Raw genomic sequence first — 17,450 nt, 5'->3', positions numbered from 1 at the left:
CACAGGTAAAAGATACTATTGACCCTCCCTAATTAGTGGATCTGCCTTAGGAAGGTCAGAGAAGGCTTCCCTGCAGAGACAACTGATCTAAGAACTGACAATGGAAGAAAAATTCATAAAGGAAGGAATGAGGGGAAGGGAACGTGGCATTCTAGGGTCCTAGGTAAAGCAAGCAGCAAGTACGAAGACCCTAAGGCAGAACTTCTGGAGTATTCCAGGTACTAAGAGACAGTCACTGTGTCTAAACTTTGCAGAGAGCAAAGTGAGCATATACAATTCAAGGTGAAGCTGGGGAGGAAGGCAGGTTCCAGATTAGGTAGGGCATTATAATTAGAGTGACCATATAATTTTATCATATCCCGTCTGAAACTTTTCTGAAAGCAAAAACTATTAACAATCACACCAGGATGCAATTATATATATATATATATTTTTTTTTTTTTTTTTTTTTTTTTGAGACAGAGTCTCCCTCTGTTACCCAGGCTGGAGTGCAATGGTGCAATCTCAGCTCATTGCACCTTCCACCTCCCAGGTTCAAGCAATTCTCCTGCCTCAGCCTCCCGAGTAGCTGGGACTATAGGCACGTGCCACCATGCCCAGCTAATTTTTTGTATTTTTAGTAGAGACGGGGTTTCACCGTGTCAGGCAGGATGGTCTCGATCTCCTGACCTCGTGATCTGCCCACCTCAATCTCCAAAAGTGATGCAGCCGTGAGCCACTGCACCCAGTTGATAAAATTATATTCTGTGTTAAGGATTTAGGTGTGGTATAGAACAAAGCTGGAACAAAGTGGAAGCAAAGGCTCTAATTAGGAAGCTACTGCTATACCTGAATTAAGAGGCTAAAGGTTGAGTGTGGTGGCTCATGCCTGTAATTCCAGCACTTTGGGTAGCCGAGGTGGGTGGATGGCTTGAGTCCAGGAGTTTGAGAGCAACCTGGGTAACATGGTGAAACCCTGCTTCTACAAAATATACAAAAATTACTCAGTGTGGTGGTGTGGTGGCATGCACCTGTGGTCCCAGCTACTCTAGGCGGGGGACTGGGGGGTGGGGCGCAGTGCTGAGGTGGGAGGATCACTTGAGCCTGGGAGGTGGAGGCTGCAGTGAGCTGAAATTGTACCACTGCACTCCAGCCTGGGCAACAGAGTGAGATCCTGTCTCAGAAAAAAAAAAAAAAAAGGCTAGATCTAGATAAAGGTAACAATGGCAGAGATAGGGAAACTGAAAGGAATCAGAGATATTTTGGAGGGAACATTTGTGAGATTCAGCAATGGAATCACATGTGAGCTAAGGGATGCTGTGTTTTGCGTGAGTCTCCCAAGGTTCTGGCTTGTTCAACAGGATAGGCAGTGCCATCCTAACTGGAGTTAGTAACTCTGGCACAGAACCGTTTTTGAGGAGAAATCTAAATCTGAGAAGTATTTGAGACATTTAAGTGGAGATGGAGCCCAGAAAAGAGGTGTGTAGAAATAAACGTGTGAGTGATTTGCAAACAAACAAGTGAAGCCCTGGCACGGATGACAGCGATGAGGGAGAAAATGTAAAGTGCAAAGGAAAGAGAGCCGGAGAGCAAGCTTTGAAAACGCCTTTAATAGCTGTATGCACAGTCATCACAGAGGAAGTTCCGCCAGGAGACAAAGGAACACCAGAGTGGAAGAAGGAAAACCAGAGTTTTTAGTGTGGTACCAAGGAGGCCAAGTGCAAGAGAGGATCCATGAAGGACCAACCAGCAGAGTGACTTGCTGCTCAGAAGGCAACGGAGGGCTGAAAATCAGTCAGTGACGTGAGGCCGCTGGAGACCTTTTAAAGAGCTGCTTTGGTAGTGGCAGAGTTAGAAACCACCCTGGCATCAGCTAAAGATTCAATGAGGGCAGGGAGTGGAAGCTCACACTTGTAATCCCAGCAGTGTGGGAGGCTGAGGCAGGAGGACTGCTTCAGCCCAGGAGTTAAGACGAGCCTGGGCAACAAAGAGTGACCCTGTCTCTACCAAAAAAAGAAAAAAAATTTAAATTAGCCAGGTGTGGTGGTGGACATCTGTAATCCTAGCTACTCAGGAGGCTGAGGCAGGAGGATCACTTGAGCACAAGAGGTCAAGGCTACAGTGAGCTGTGATTGCATCACTGCACTCCAGCCTGGGCAACAGAGTGAGACTCTGTCTCAAAAAAAAAAAAAAGAAAAAAAAAGGAAATCCTGTCATGTGCTAGAACATGGAAGAGTCTTTGAGGATATCATGCTAAGTGAAATAAGTGAGTCAAAAACAACAAATACTGTATGATTCTACTTTAAGGTAAAGGTCTCTAAAGTCGTCTAACTCATGAAAAGGTTCTAGAAATCAGCTGCACAACAAAGAGCACAGTTAACACACTGTACACTTCAACTTGATTAAGGTGGGACATTTTATGTTGTGTTTCTCACAACAATAAAGAAAATTAAGTGGCCCTAAATTATTATTCAAGTACTGTACTGACATCCTTCCCACTTTTTCAAGTCTCTGATACAGAAGACTTATTGAAGAAAATGTCCACTTTTTAAACACTCTCATAGGTCAAATAAGCTATTAGATAGTAATACACAAAAACACAGATCCTGAAACAATGGAAACAAGCATTACTGATAACCCTAAATTAACCAAAGAATCCAAAATCCTACTGGCAAAATATGAAACTGTACCTCGATCAATCAAGCTAATCTTTTCATTCTTTTATTTTATTTTATTTTTATTTTTTGTAGAGAAGGTGGTCTCACCATATTGATCAGGCCGGTCTTGAACTCCTGGCCTCAAGCAATAGCTTCCCAAAATGCTGTGATTACAAGCACAAAGCAGCCTGAAGTCTGGCCTTCAGGCTGATCTTTTAAATGACCATGCCTATGCTAACTAAAGAGCAAATAACAGAAAAGAAAAATCTAGTCATCCAAATACCTCTTTGCTCTTTCCAGGCATAGTTAAGAATACGGTGATTTTGGCCGGGCGCAGTGGCTCACATCTGTAATCCCAGTACTTTGGTAGGCCAAGGCAGGCAGATCACCTGAGGTCAGGAGTTTGAGACCAGCCTGACCAACACGGTGAAACCCCGTCTCCACTAGAAATACAGAAATTAGCCGAGCGTGGTGGCAGGTGACTGTAATTGCCATTTAGTAGAGACAGTGAAATCCCGTCTCTACTAAACACACAAAAAAAATTAGCTGGGCGTGGTGGCACGTGCCTGTAATCCCAGCTACTCAGGAGGCTGAGGCAGGAGAATTGCTTGAACCAGAGAGGCAGAGGTTGCAGTGAGCCAAGATCACGCCACTGCACTCCAACCTGGATGACAGAGTGAGATTCCAAAAAAAAAAAAAAAAAGAATACTGCGATTTCCTAGCAATGCCCAGTGACTTACCCTAATTTCAGTGAAACTTAAAAAAAAGTCCAGTGATAAAAGAGGAACTGTTAAATTTAAGTTTTGTACTACAGAAAATTTAGGAACAACCTAAAAGTAATCAATATGGAATTGGCTAATTAAGCTATAATACAAGAAAACCCTATGCAGCTATTAAAAATAGTAAGATTAGGCTGATCTACATATACCTGTATGAAGAGGGTTCCTCAATATATTATGTTTGAAAAAGAAGTTGAGCAGAAGTATGTATGTACATTCCGACTGCATTCTTGTAAAAACAAAACAAAAAGACCCTATATAAATAGATGCAGAGGAAAAGTCTGGAAGGGTAAGCAGGGACTCTGGATATGCATGTAGGTGGGGAGATGAGTCAAGTGGAGACTTCCACTCACCTCACATTTCTATACTATCTAAACACATTTAATTACATCATTCCACTTTTTTTTTTTTTTTTTTTTTTACTAAATATGTAAACTCTCTTCATACAAGTATATGTGCATCAGCCCAGTCTTATTCTTTTTAATGACTACACTGTACTCGCTTGGGTGGATGTATTACAGCTTTTGTAACTTGATGCAAAATGCTTACAGTATAATGTCAAATGGGGGAGAAGACGCATGACTGTATGTAACTACAATGGCAACCACAAAAATTATTACGTATGAATAAAGACAAGGGCATAGAAAGATGAGATTACGGACTCATTTCATCTTTTAGGGTGAAAGAACTGTGACTTTTTGTACATATGTGACATCACCATTATAAATGTAGTTAGGAAAAACAGATTTCTGTAATTTTCTCATTAAGGAGTCTATAATATCTGTATAGTAAAAAAGAATTCCTTTTTTGAAAAATGGAAAACGGGTCTTCGGTTCTAGAACACTTGCTTTCCATAACACGGTGACAGCAACCACCAAAAGATAGTGCTGCAGCTGTAGCATTCATACAGCTTCAGAGACATTTTGGGCAAGAGAACAATAAAATTAATGTTTTCCAAGGGCCTTCGAAGAAAGCTGTTGCTTACATAAACAATTCTTGTTATTCAAATATATATATATATATATATATTCAACTTACAAAACAATGAACCACAGCACACAATTTAATCACAAGGAACTATGTCCTAAAAAAGTACAAGACATTAAGCTGAGGCTGGTTTAATGGAAGGAACTAAACTGAACACCAATGAAGACCTGATTCTTAGACTTTGTTGTTTATTTTTTGTTTCTGAAAAGATCCAGACACTAGTCTGAGTGTTAGAAATACTTTTGTAGGGCAAAGTCACTCGACTTCACTAGTTAAGTATTTAGGTCATGTTAGCACCCTGGGACATTCAAAAATCCTAAACACAGGCAACATCTTTTTTCATTCTCATTTCCGAGATTACAGGGAGGCCCAGGAACTAAAATTAGCTCTCACGTGAAAATCAGCAGTTTATTCATTTTCAGTCTTTGTTGTTTGTTTAACACATCCAGCTTCCCAAAATAGCCCATTGTCAACAGGCTCATGGCCGATATCCCCAGAATGACTCCCGCTCTGCCACTGATGAATACAGTATCACCATTATAGACGGATTTTGAACAGACACATTTCTGTAATCCATGGTTAAAATAACAATCATTCTAATCTTGTAGAAGCTGAACCTGATATAACAACAACAAAAGCCAAAACCCTCTCAGTGTTACTCCAAGGTGGGTTTCTAGTCTTTAGATGGTCACTGAGGTGCTAAAAACGGTACAGTCTACCCAGCATGATAAAGCCTTTCAATGCTGGGTCTTTGGTTTAAAAACAAATCAGTTAAAATAAATAAACAAATAATAAAAACAAAAACAAATAGGGCCGGGCACAGTGGCTCACGCCTGTAATCCCAGCACTTTGGGAGGCCAAGGTGCGCGGGTCACGAGGTCAGGAGATCGAGACCATCCTGGCTAACACAGTGAAACCCCATCTCTACTAAAAATACAAAAACTTAGCCGGCGTGGTGGCGGGTGCCTGTAGTCCCAGCTACTTGGGAGGCTGAGGCAGAAGAATGGCGTGAACCCAGGAGGCAGAGCTTGCAGTGAGCCGAGATCACGCCACTGCACTCCAGCCTGGGCGACAGAGTGAGACTCCGTCTCAAAAATAAATAAATAAATAAATAAATAATAAATAAAAACAAATCAGTTAAGTGTCACATTCTATTCAAGCTCAACTGACAGCGCTGAACTAAACTGCAGGCTGTTCCTATGGAACTGATTATTGTGAAAAAAAAAACTAAAATCTAATTGCAATGGTCAGATATGATTATAACAAAGCAGTGGCACATGCAGGGAAGAAAAACAAGATATCACACTAGCCATCCTTGCCACCTTAATTATATCAGGCTTAACAATACGAGCACCTACCATGAACCAGTGTCTATAGAATGCTAGTCATTCTACGTGCATTACTGCTAACCTTCATGACAACCATCCAAAGATGTCCTCTCATCTCTCCTTTTCAAGCGAGGAGACTCAGTCTCAGTAAAGCTAAGAAAATTACATAAAATCTCACAGCTAAGGCCGGGCGCAGTGGCTCACGCCTGTAATCCCAGCACTTTGGGAGGCCGAGGCAGGTGGATCAGGAGGTCAGGAGTTCAAGACCAGCCTGGCCAACATGGTGAAACCCCGTCTCTACTAAAAACAAAAATAAAAAAATTAGCCAGGTGTGGTGGTAGGCACCTGTAACCCCAGCTACTCAGGAGGCTGAGGCAGGAGAATTGCTTGAACCTCAGGAGGCGGAGGTTGCAGTGAGCCAAGATCACGCCACTGCATTCCAGCCTGGGGGACAGAGCAAGACATCGTCTCAAAAAAAAAAAAAAAAAAAAAGATTTATTACTTTTAATTTCTTTTCTTTTTGTTTTTGAGACAGACTCTCACTCTGTCACCCAGGCTGGAGTGCAGTGGTGCAATCTTGGCTCACTGTAACCTCTATCTCCTGGGTTCAAGTGATTCTCGTGCCTCAGCCTCCCGAGTTGCTGGGAGGTTAATTTTTGTATTTTTAGTAGAGATGGGGTTTCACCATGTTGGCCAGGCTGGTCTTGAACTCCTGGCCTCAAGTGATCCACCCACCTCAGCCTCCCAAAGTGCTGGGATTATAGGCATGAGCCACTGTGCCCAGTCAAGATTTACTAATTTTTATGCGTACATGGTAGGTATATATATTTAGGGGGCATATGGGATATACATTTTATTTTTAGCAGATCAAATGTTTGTGGCAATCTTACATCTATCTAGCCAGTCTGTTGGCACCATTTTTCCAATAACACATGCTCACTTTATGTCTCTATGTCACATTTCGGTAATTCTCACAATATTTCAAACTTTGTTGTGGTGATCTATGATCAGTGGTTTTTGGTTTTTGTTTTTGTGCATGTGTATGTTTGTTTTTGTTGTAGTTACTCAGGAGACTGAGGTAGGAGGGTTGCTTGAGCCCAGGAATTTGAGACCACAATGAGCTATAATGCTACCACTGCACTCCAGCCTGGGCGACAGGGACCCTCTCTCGAAAAAAGAGAAAAAAGGCTGGGCGTGGTTGCTCACACCTATAATCTTCGCACTTTGGGAGGCTGAGGCAGGCAAATCACGAGGTCAGGAGATCGAGACCATCCTGGCCAACATGGTGAAACCCTGTCTCTACTAAAATACAAAAAGTTAGCTGGGCGTGGTGGCGTGCAGCTGTAGTCCCAGATACTCGAGAGGCTGAGGCAGAAGAATCGCTTGAACCCAGGAGGCGGAGGTTGCAGTGAGCCGAGATCACACCACTGCACTCCAGCCTGGGCAACAGAGCGAGACTGTGTCTCAAAAAAAAAAAAAAGTCTTTAGATCCCTACCAGTCACTAAGTTTTAGATCACGAAGAGCACAACCCTAAGTCTCTGCAGTCACTCTGAGATTTCTGTAGGGTAAGCAATAATTCGGACATCACGAGCATTTTTCCAGAAGGAAACTGAAATGCATTTGGTCAATTCCTCTAACGTTATACATTAAAAAGCTGAGACCAAGAGAGGCGAAGTGATTTGTCCTAGGTCGCATGGGAAGTTTAATCGAATGTCTCAGATTAACATTCAGGTGGGCTTTCTATTACATCGTATCCATTTGAATCACACAAGAATAGTACAGTAAGTTTTCATCCGTTACCTACCTCACTCTTCCATTCAGATTTATCTGAACATGCTGCTTAAAATCTGGATATTTGGATGCCAGATATGCAAAGTCAGGAGGTTTGTCCTTGTATCTATTTCTTGCATGCATTGATTTACTCAGAGCCATCTTAAGGAGAGAAAGAGAGAGAGAAAATCAGCATATTTATTAAAAACCATGAATGGGGGCCAGGCGCGGTGACTCACGCCTCTAATCTCAGTACTTTGGGAGGCCAAGGCAAGTGGATCACCTGATTCAGGAGTTCGAGACCAGCCTGGCCAACATGATGAAACCCCGCCTCTACTAAAAATACAAAAAGTAGCCAAGCGTGGTAGCAGGAGCCTGTCATCCCAGCTACTCGAGAGGCTGAGGCAGGAGAATTGCTTGAACCCGGGAGGCGGAGGGTGCAGTGAGCCGAGATTGCACCACTGTACCCTAGTCTGGGCAACAAGAGTGAAACTCCGTCTCAAAAAAAAAAAAAGAAAAATCAGTGGGGAAAGCTGTGGATGCCAAGTTAATAGTTATAGGCAACATGTCTTTGCTGATCAAGTGAGAAAGTAGAAATTACATTTTAAAAATATATACAATAAATAAGCACATGAAGAGATGCTCAACATCATTAGTCTTTAGAGAAATACAAATCAAAACCACGTGAGTTACCACTTCATACCCACTAGGATGGCTACCGTCAACAAAAAAACAAAAATGAAAAATGAAAAAAACAGAAACAACAAGTGTTCTGCGAGGATGTGAAGAAATCGGAGCTCTCGTGCATCGCTGGTGGGAATGTGAAGTGGCACAGCTGCGTCGAAAAACGCTTGGCGGTTCTTTAAAAAGCTAAACATAGAATTACTATCTGATAGGCCGGGCGCGGTGGCTCAAGCCTGTAATCCCAGCACTTTGGGAGGCCGAGACGGGCAGATCACGAGGTCAGGAGATCGAGACCACCCTGGCTAACACGGTGAAACCCCATCTCTACTAAAAAATACAAAAATCTAGCCGGGCGAGGTGGCGGGCGCCTGTAGTCCCAGCTACTGGGGAGGCTGAGGCAGGAGAATGGCATAAACCCGAGAGGCGGAGTTTGCAGTGAGCTAAGATCCGGCCACTGCACTCCAGCCCGGGCGACAGAGCGAGACTCCGTCTCAAAAAAAAAAAAAAAAAAAAAAGAATTACTATCTGATTCAGCAATTCCACTCCTAGGTATATTCCCAAAAGAACTGAAAGGAGGAACTAAAACAGGTATTTGTACAGCAGTGTTCACAGTAGTATCATTCCCAAGAGTGAAAAGGTAGGAAACAACCCGAGTGTCCATCAGCAGATGAATGTGGATCAACAAAATACGGTATACCCAAACACTAAATATGGATCAACAAAATACAGTATATCCAAACACTAAATACAGATCAACAAAATACGGTATATCCAAACACTAAATATGGATCAACAAAATACAGTATATGCAAACACTAAATATGGATCAACAAAATACGGTATATCCATACACTAAATACGGATCAACAAAATACGGTATATCCAAACACTAAATACGGATCAACAAAATACAGTATATCCAAACACTAAATACAGATCAACAAAATACGGTATATCCATACACTAAATATGATCAACAAAATACAGTATATCCAAACACTAAATACGGATCAACAAAATACAGTATATCCATACACTAAATACGGATCAACAAAATACAGTATATCCATACACTAAATATGGATCAACAAAATACGGTATATCCATACAATAAATACGATCAACAAAATACGGTATATCCAAACACTAAATACGGATTAACAAAATACAGTATATCCAAACACTAAATACGGATCAACAAAATATGGTATATCCATACACTAAATATGGATCAACAAAATACGGTATATCCATACAATAAATACGATCAACAAAATACGGTATATCCATACACTAAATATGGATCAACAAAATACGGTATATCCATACAATAAATATGGATCAACAAAATACAGTATATCCATACAATAAATATGATCAACAAAATACGGCATATCCATACAATAAAAATGATCAACAAAATAACGGTATTTCCATACACTAAATATGGATCAACAAAATATGGTATATCCATACAATAAATATGATCAACAAAATATGGTATATCCATACAATCAATATGGATCAACAAAATACGGTATATCCATACAATAAACATTACGCAGCCCTAAGAAGGAATGAAACTCTGATATATGCTACAATATGGAAGAACCTCGAAAACATGATGCTAAGGGAAATCAACCACACACAAAAGGACAAATATTGTATGCTTCCACTTATATGAGGCACCCAGAAGAGGTAAACTTATTACACAGACAGAGAGTGGAATAGAGGTGATGAGGGGTTGGGGGAGGGAAGAATGAGGAGTTACTGTTTAATAGGTACAGAGTTTCACTTTGGAATGATGACAAAGTTCTGGAGATAGAGGTGATGGTAGCACAAGAGAATTAATACATTTAATGTCACTGAATGGTACACTTGAAAATGGCTAAATGGTAAATTTCATGTTTATTTTTCCATAATTTTAAAAATGTAGACAACGTAAGAGTGAATCTTTTTTTTTTAAATCAAGAAATAAAGCTGAAAATTATTCCTTTAAGAGCATCAGGCCAGGCACGGTGGCCCACGCCTGTAATCCCAGCACTTTGGGAGGCTGAGGAAGGCGAATCACGAAGTCAGGAGATCGAGACCATCTTAGCTAACACAGTGAAACCCCATCTCTACTAAAAATACAAAAAATTAGCCGGGCGTGGTAGTGGGCACCTATACTCCCAGCTACTCGGGAGGCTGAGGCAGGAGAATGGCGTGAATCCGGAAGGCAGAGGTTGCAATGAGCTGAGATCGCGCCACTGCACTCCAGCCTGGGCGACAGAGGGAGACTCGGTCTCAAAAAAAAAAAAGCATCAAAGTGACAGAACACAGTCTGTCTATATGATCTATAGCCAAGCATATTAGTTAGAGGTTAGTTTTGTTTTGTTTTGTTTGTTTTGAGACAGGGTCTCACTCTGTTGCCCAGGATGGAGTGCAGTGGCACAATCATACCTCACTGCAGCCTCGACCTCTGGTGCTTAAGAGTCCTTCTATCTCAGCCTCCTGAGGAGCTGGCACTGTAGGTACGTGCCACCATGCCACCATGTCTGGCTAATTTATTTTCAATTTTATTATTTTTAGAGATCGGGTCTCCCTTTGTTGCCCAGATTGGTCTCCAACTCCTGAGTTCAAACGATCCTCCTGCCTCAGCCTCCCAAAGTGCTACAGCTACAGACATGAGCCACCACACCCAGCCTGGAGGTTAGCTTTTACAGTGTCCTTACAAGGACTGAATATTTGATAACGCACCATAATGTCACCAAAGTTTGAAAAAATATCTTTGATTCCAACTTAAAGTTTCAATCTTGTCATTCCTAGGTAGCTAAAACCAAATGAAAACAAATATAATTTTGTCTTCTTCCAGATTACAACAAGAAATAAAAGCAAATGTACATATAGCAAGAAATAAAAACTGAAAGAGAAACTATTATAATGGTTTAATAAATCTCCAGGTAGTTGGTAATTTTAAAAATAGTTTACTATTATATATGTATATCTCTCTGGGTGGAAGTGACTTTTATTTTCTTTTTTTTTTTTTTTTTTTTTTTTTGAGGCAGAGTCTCGCTCTGTCGCCCAGGCTGGAGTGCAGTGGCCAGATCTCAGCTCACTGCAAGCTCCGCCTCCCGGGTTTACGCCATTCTCCTGCCTCAGCCTCCCGAGTAGCTGGGACTACAGGCGCCCGCCACCTCGCCCGGCTAGTTTTTGTATTTTTAGTAGAGACGGGGTTTCACCGTGTTAGCCAGGATGGTCTCGATCTCCCGACCTCGTGATCCGCCCGTCTCGGCCTCCCAAAGTGCTGGGATTACAGGCTTGAGCCACCGCGCCCGGCCGACTTTTATTTTCTTAATATCTTTATTTTCTATTTTTTAAATAATGATCATTCTTCTAAATAGTATTATGTAAGCCAAAAATCTAGGAGTCACCTGATAGTTTCTCATATCCAAGAAATCATCACTCCTGTAGGTTTTACCTGCTAAATACCTCTTAAATTAATCTATTTTTCCCTGTCCCCAACAATGTCAAGCCCAAAGGCTTTTTATTTTTTTTTTTTGATACATGGTTTCGTCCTGTTGGCCAGGTTGGTCTTGAACTCCTGGCCTCAAGCAATCCTGCCACCTCAGCCTCTCAAAGTGTTAGGATTATAGTTGTAAGCCACCACGCCCGGACAGAACAGCCTTTTTATTTATTTATTTTTATTTTATTTTAGAGACTACATTGCCCAGGCCAGACTTGAAGTCCTGGGCTCAAGCAATCCTCCCACCTCGGCCTCCCAAATGGCTGAGACTACAGGTGTGCCCCACTGCACCTGGTTTACAGTAGCCTCTCAGTTGGTCTCCCCACATCCACTCTTGTTCTCACCATCCCTCCTTCCACCTCACAGTGATCATTTCTAAACACAAATCTCAGTATGTCCTTCTCCTATGTCCACCTGCTCAAAACCTTACTCTTAAGATAAAATAAAAAACATCACTTCAGCCTACATACAAGGCCCTACACGACCTGGCCTTGCCTATCTTTTCACCATTCAGTTTAAGTCACATGCCCTTGCTCTTTGTGTCCTTCCAGCCTGACCACAGGGCCTTTATACAGGCTATTCTTTTTGGGTTTTTTTGTTGTTTTTTTTTTAAGATGGAGTCTCGCTCTGTCGCCAGGGTGGAGTGCAGTGGCGCGGTCTTGGCTCACTGCAACCTCCACCTCGCGGGTTCAAGCGATTCTCCTGCCTCAGCCTCCTATGCAGGCTATTCTTTTTATCTGTAATGTTCTTTCCTCCCACTCTTCAGTTGGCGAATTCTTAGTCATCCTTGGGCTCACAGTTCACGCATCTTTTCTGAAAAGATCTTTCCTTCCCTAATCTCCCCAGTTAAGACAAATCCTCTATTACAACATCTCCCAGCAATAAATATTTTTCCTTTGCAATCTTTGTTACACAGTCATAAATCTGTCAATGCTATTTCAGATGGCTTTTTGACAGCTTCCTACACTGGAAATTAAACCAATTTCAAAAAAGAAGTGTTGTCTTCAATCCAGACTTTTCCAAATCACATATCCAACTGCCTACCATGTTTCTCACTTGAAGGGCTCAAAAATACATGTACAATATGCGCAAAATTAAATCACTTCTACCCACCCCAAACTGGTCCTCCTCATCTTCCCTGTCTCACTGAATGCACTGCTATCTTTCTTGTGATACACACATCAAAAACCTTCAACACCTTCTCCATGCTGCCTCCCTGATTCACAACACACCATGTCCTGAATAGTCTCTATCTCCCAATTATTTATTGACCTTATCCCATTCTTCACCCTTCACAACACCACCTCTCTGGCCCAGGTCATTATCATGTCTTTCTTGGGTTGCTCTAAGAGTCTCAAATTGATCTCTTCATAACCACTCTTGCCCTCTACCAGCCATTTTTCATTCAGCAGACAAGCCACCCCCCCCATGCAAATGTGAACATTTCCTTATTAAATCCCTTCAATGGCATCCCAAAGCTCTTAGGCTAATAAAGTTTAAAATCATTAACAAGGCAGGCATAATCCAGGCCTTATCTGTCCCTCCAACTTCGTTTGTTGCCACTTTCCCCTTCCAGACACACTGGTCTTCTTTCACTTTCTCTGCTGCATGGTAGTCTGTCTCATCATCTCCTATTCTTACTGCCTGCAAGACTCTCCTCACCCTCCCACCATCGCCTTTCACCTCTGAAGGCCCACTAGCTCCTCGTATCACAACCTAAGCATCATTTTTCCCAGGCAGGCTTTCTCTGACCCCACAATCCAATCAGATGCCCATCTACATGCTTTCAAAGCACCCTGTGCTGCTTCTCCCTCAGAGATCCTCAGTTTACTACTGGGTGTGTAATTAATTTGCATATGTCACACACAGACCTGCAACCATATCCATCCTTTTTTTTTTTTTTTTTTTTTTGAGACGGAGTCTTGCTCTGCCACCCAGGCTGGAGTGCAGTGGCCGGATCTCAGCTCACTGCAAGCTCCGCCTCCCGGTTTACGCCATTCTCCTGCCTCAGCCTCCCGAGTAGCTGGGACTACAGGCGCCCGCCTCGTCGCCCGGCTAGTTTTTTGTATTTTTAAGTAGAGACGGGGTTTCACCGTATTAGCCAGGATGGTCTCGATCTCCTGACCTCGTGATCCGCCCGTCTCGGCCTCCCAAAGTGCTGGGATTACAGGCTTGAGCCACCGCGCCCGGCCAACCATATCCATCCTAATCTTCACTATACCCCCAGCAACTTGTATACAATAAATATTTGTTGAGTAAACAATTCAGAATTTGAGGGGATAAGTAGTCACCTGAAAGTTTTTCAGCATACCGTTACTACATTTTGCCCCTCACACTATGACTAAAACTGACTATATACCTGTTTTAATTTCCTAGCATTGACATACCTTTTACTGACCATCAGGAAAGAGAGGAGCATAAAACTAGGATGGCCCCCAGTCCTTAAGAAAACATCAACTGGAGCCGGGCGCGGTGACTCAAGCCTGTAATCCCAGCACTTTGGGAGGCCGAGACGGGCGGATCACGAGGTCAGGAGATCGAGACCATCCTGGCTAACACGGTGAAACCCCGTCTCTCCTAAAAATAGAAAAAACTAGCCGGGCGAGGTGGCGGGCGCCTGTAGTCCCAGCTACTCCGGAGGCTGAGGCAGGAGAATGGCGTAAACCTGGGAGGCGGAGCTTGCAGTGAGCTGAGATCGGGCCACTGCACTCCAGCCCGGGCGACAGAGCAAGACTCCGTCTCAAAAAAAAAAAAAAAAAAAAAAAAACATCAACTGGGCAGTGGTCCTAGCTACTACGGAGGCTGAGGATGGCTTGAACCCAGGAGTTCCAGTCCAGCCTGGGCAACACAATGAGATCCTGTTTCAAAATAAACAAATACAAATAATAGACTTTATTAAAAAGAAAAAATCAAAAATGAAAATGTTGACTGGGCACGGTGGCTCACGCCTATAATCCCAACACTTTCGGAGGCCAAGACAGGAGGACCACCTCAGGAGTTCGTGAGACCAGCCTGGCCAACGTGGAGACCATCCTGGTCAACATAGTGAAAGCCCGTCTCTACTAAAACACAAAAATTAGCTGGGTGTGGTGGCGACTGCCTGAAGTACCAGTAACTCGGGAAGCTGAGGCAGGAGAATCACTTGAACCCAGGAGGCGGAGGTTGCAGTGAGCCAAGATCACACCACTGCACTCCAGCCTGGTGACAGACCAAGACTCCGTCTCAAAAAAAAAAAAAAAAAACTAGCTAGGCATGGTGGTGGGTGCCTGTAATCCCACTACTCAGGAGGCTGAGGCAGGAGAATCACTTGAACCTGGGAGGTGGAGTTGCAGAGCCGAGATCGTGCTACTGCACTCCAGCCTTGGTGACGGTGAGACTCTGCCTCAAAAAAAAAGAAAAAGAGGCCGGGCGCGGTGGCTCAAGCCTGTAATCCCAGCACTTTGGGAGGCCGAGACGGGTGGATCACAAGGTCAGGAGATCGAGACCATCCTGGCTAACACGGTGAAACCCCGTCTCTACTAAAAAATACAAAAAACTAGCCGGGCGAGGTGGCGGGCGCCTGTAGTCCCAGCTACTGGGGAGGCTGAGGCAGGAGAATGGCGTGAACCCAGGAGGTGGAGCTTGCAGTGAGCTGAGATCCGGCCACTGCATTCCAGCCTGGGCGACAGAGTGAGACTCCGTCTCCAAAAAAAAAAAAGAAAAAGAAAAAGAAAAAAGAGAAAATGTCCTTTCTTGTGATTCTGGCAAGCAACAAAAAAGAAAACTAACAGTAATTTCTTTAAGCTGATAGAAAATATTTTCCCTATTTATGGGGGACATGTGACCTTTATGGGGTATTTGCTACACGCATAGAATGTGTGATGATCCACTCAGAGTATATAGGGTATTCACCACTTTGAGTATTTTTTATATCTATGTGTTGGTAACATTTCAAGCCCTCTCTTTACCTATTTTGAAATACACATTGTTGCTGACTATAGTCACCATACCCTAACAGTGACTAAAGAGGCAGTGGCATGTGAGGGCTCTGTAACACATTAAGGAAAATTCCACAGACTACATAGCTGACATAGTGCACACACAACACGATACTCTGAATATATGTGAAACAAATTAAATTATAAATATGGCAGATTCGATTCATTTCCTACATTATTCAACTTTTCTGGTCAGAACAGATACAGAATGAATCAATACAACCACCTCTTTTCTAACTAACCTCCCAATATGGGCAATGGGTTCTTAGCTAAATAAATCCTATTCTTCAGAGTTTAACTGGGCATGAACTTTTTTTTTTCTTCTTGTTGAGACAGGGTCTCATTCTGTTGCTCAGAATGCAATGGTGGAATCATAGCTCCCTGCAGCCTCCAACTTCTGAGATTAAGCAATTCTCCCGCCTGCGCCTCCCAAGTAGCCGGGACTACAGGCACAGGCCACTGTACCTGGTTAATTTAGTTCATTTTTTGTAGAAAGGGAGTCTGGCTTTGCGACCCAGGCTCTAGCTTCAATTTTCGACACAGAATTTACCCATCTGACATTCCATATATTTTACTTTAAAAAAATCTCCCGTCAGTAAGCTTCAAGAGCGAAAATATTTTGTCTGTCTTGTTCACTGCATATCCCAACGCCTAAAATAGTGCTTGAGAGAGTAGGCACTCAAGTATTTGTTGATTGAAAGCACGATGGAACTCTTCCCCGTCCGGACCACTGACACAAAGCACCCTCATTGAGTTTCAAAAAAAGCTCACTCCAAGGACTGAAACTTTTCTTCCTGGTTACTTGAGTCAGTCCAGAAAGCTACAGTTAATAGTAGAACCCTGAGAATGAGGCTTTCACTTTTTTTTTTCTTTCTCATCTCCATGTTTGTTTCCCTGGTTCCTCTTGACCATTAACCCTCTTCAACTACCATTCTCTTAATACATGGCCTGTAAAATAGTCTAAATTCCAATTTCAAAACTTAATATTCTTTCTGCACAGATCCCTTCCACCTCAACACCAATCTACATCTTTTCTCTTCGCATTCTCTCATAAATTCGACTTTTCCAACTAGTCCTGCCACTGCCATTTCTCCATCTCTTCCACTCTTTCTACGCCCTCATCTCATCCGCTCAGTTTGTCTTCCCGCCTCAGTTTAAGATTTCTCTAAACCTCCTAAGCCCCGGGGAGTCTTTCCTACTTCAATCCTAGTCTCTATTCTATTCGCCAACTCCTCCCACTCATCCACTCTCAAACACCCCCGCGTGCGCACACACAGCCACATCAGGTCTCCCCTCCTAGACCCCGAAGTCGGCACCTCACTAGCCCAAAACTCAAGAATGAGGAACCCGGGTGATCCACAGGTTAAGCGACCTATGATAGTAGATCTGCGTGAGAAATATAAGTGACCCACCTCTGAGGCCGAGGTTCCTGCCAGACGTCGTGTCTGGCGTGGGCCTGTACAACCCTAGAATCTTAAAGAAGCCGCAGAGGGAAACTCCTAGAAACGCAGAGGATACGCTCCCAGCGCGCCGCCATCTTGTGAAGCCATCTAGCCTCATGATTGGACAAATCCCTCTCGCGCGACCTGTGGCTGATCCTGAAGAAAGAAGAAACCATCGCGAGACCTGGAGTTGGCTGCTCCTGACAGAAGGCGGGGGCGTGGTGGCAAGCGGAGACCTTTGCGGTGTGGCAGGAGACGGACCTGCGCTCGAATTCGCGGGAAAACACTTAAAAGAAAAAGAAACAAGTTTTCCGGGCCCTGCTGCAGACTTACCTCTCACA

General features: G+C 43.1%; 1 protein-coding gene across 4 annotated transcripts in view; it reads right to left on the bottom strand.

The window, feature by feature from the left end:
- METTL16 (methyltransferase like 16) overlaps nucleotides 1-17,234 on the bottom strand; it is an 87,225-nt gene extending 69,991 nt beyond the window's left edge. For 3 of the 4 annotated variants that reach the window (XM_033185110.1, XM_033185113.1, XM_033185112.1), the window contains exons 1-2: nucleotides 17,080-17,234; nucleotides 7,536-7,663 (exon numbers count right to left, since the gene is read on the bottom strand). In XM_033185110.1, coding sequence (XP_033041001.1) covers nucleotides 7,536-7,663 — 128 coding nt within the window. In that variant the 5' untranslated portion in view covers nucleotides 17,080-17,234. The remainder of the gene's footprint in view (nucleotides 1-7,535; nucleotides 7,664-17,079) is intronic. The other variant, XM_033185111.1, reaches the window with a different exon arrangement.
- Nucleotides 17,235-17,450: the final 216 nt, after the last annotated feature.

Source organism: Trachypithecus francoisi, unplaced genomic scaffold (genome assembly GCF_009764315.1).
Source record: "Trachypithecus francoisi isolate TF-2019V2 unplaced genomic scaffold, Tfra_2.0 Lachesis_group20, whole genome shotgun sequence".
In the NCBI taxonomy this organism is placed as follows: domain Eukaryota; kingdom Metazoa; phylum Chordata; class Mammalia; order Primates; family Cercopithecidae; genus Trachypithecus; species Trachypithecus francoisi.
The sequence above is the reverse complement of the archived record's forward strand: the minus strand, read 5'-3'. Positions and strand labels throughout refer to the sequence as shown.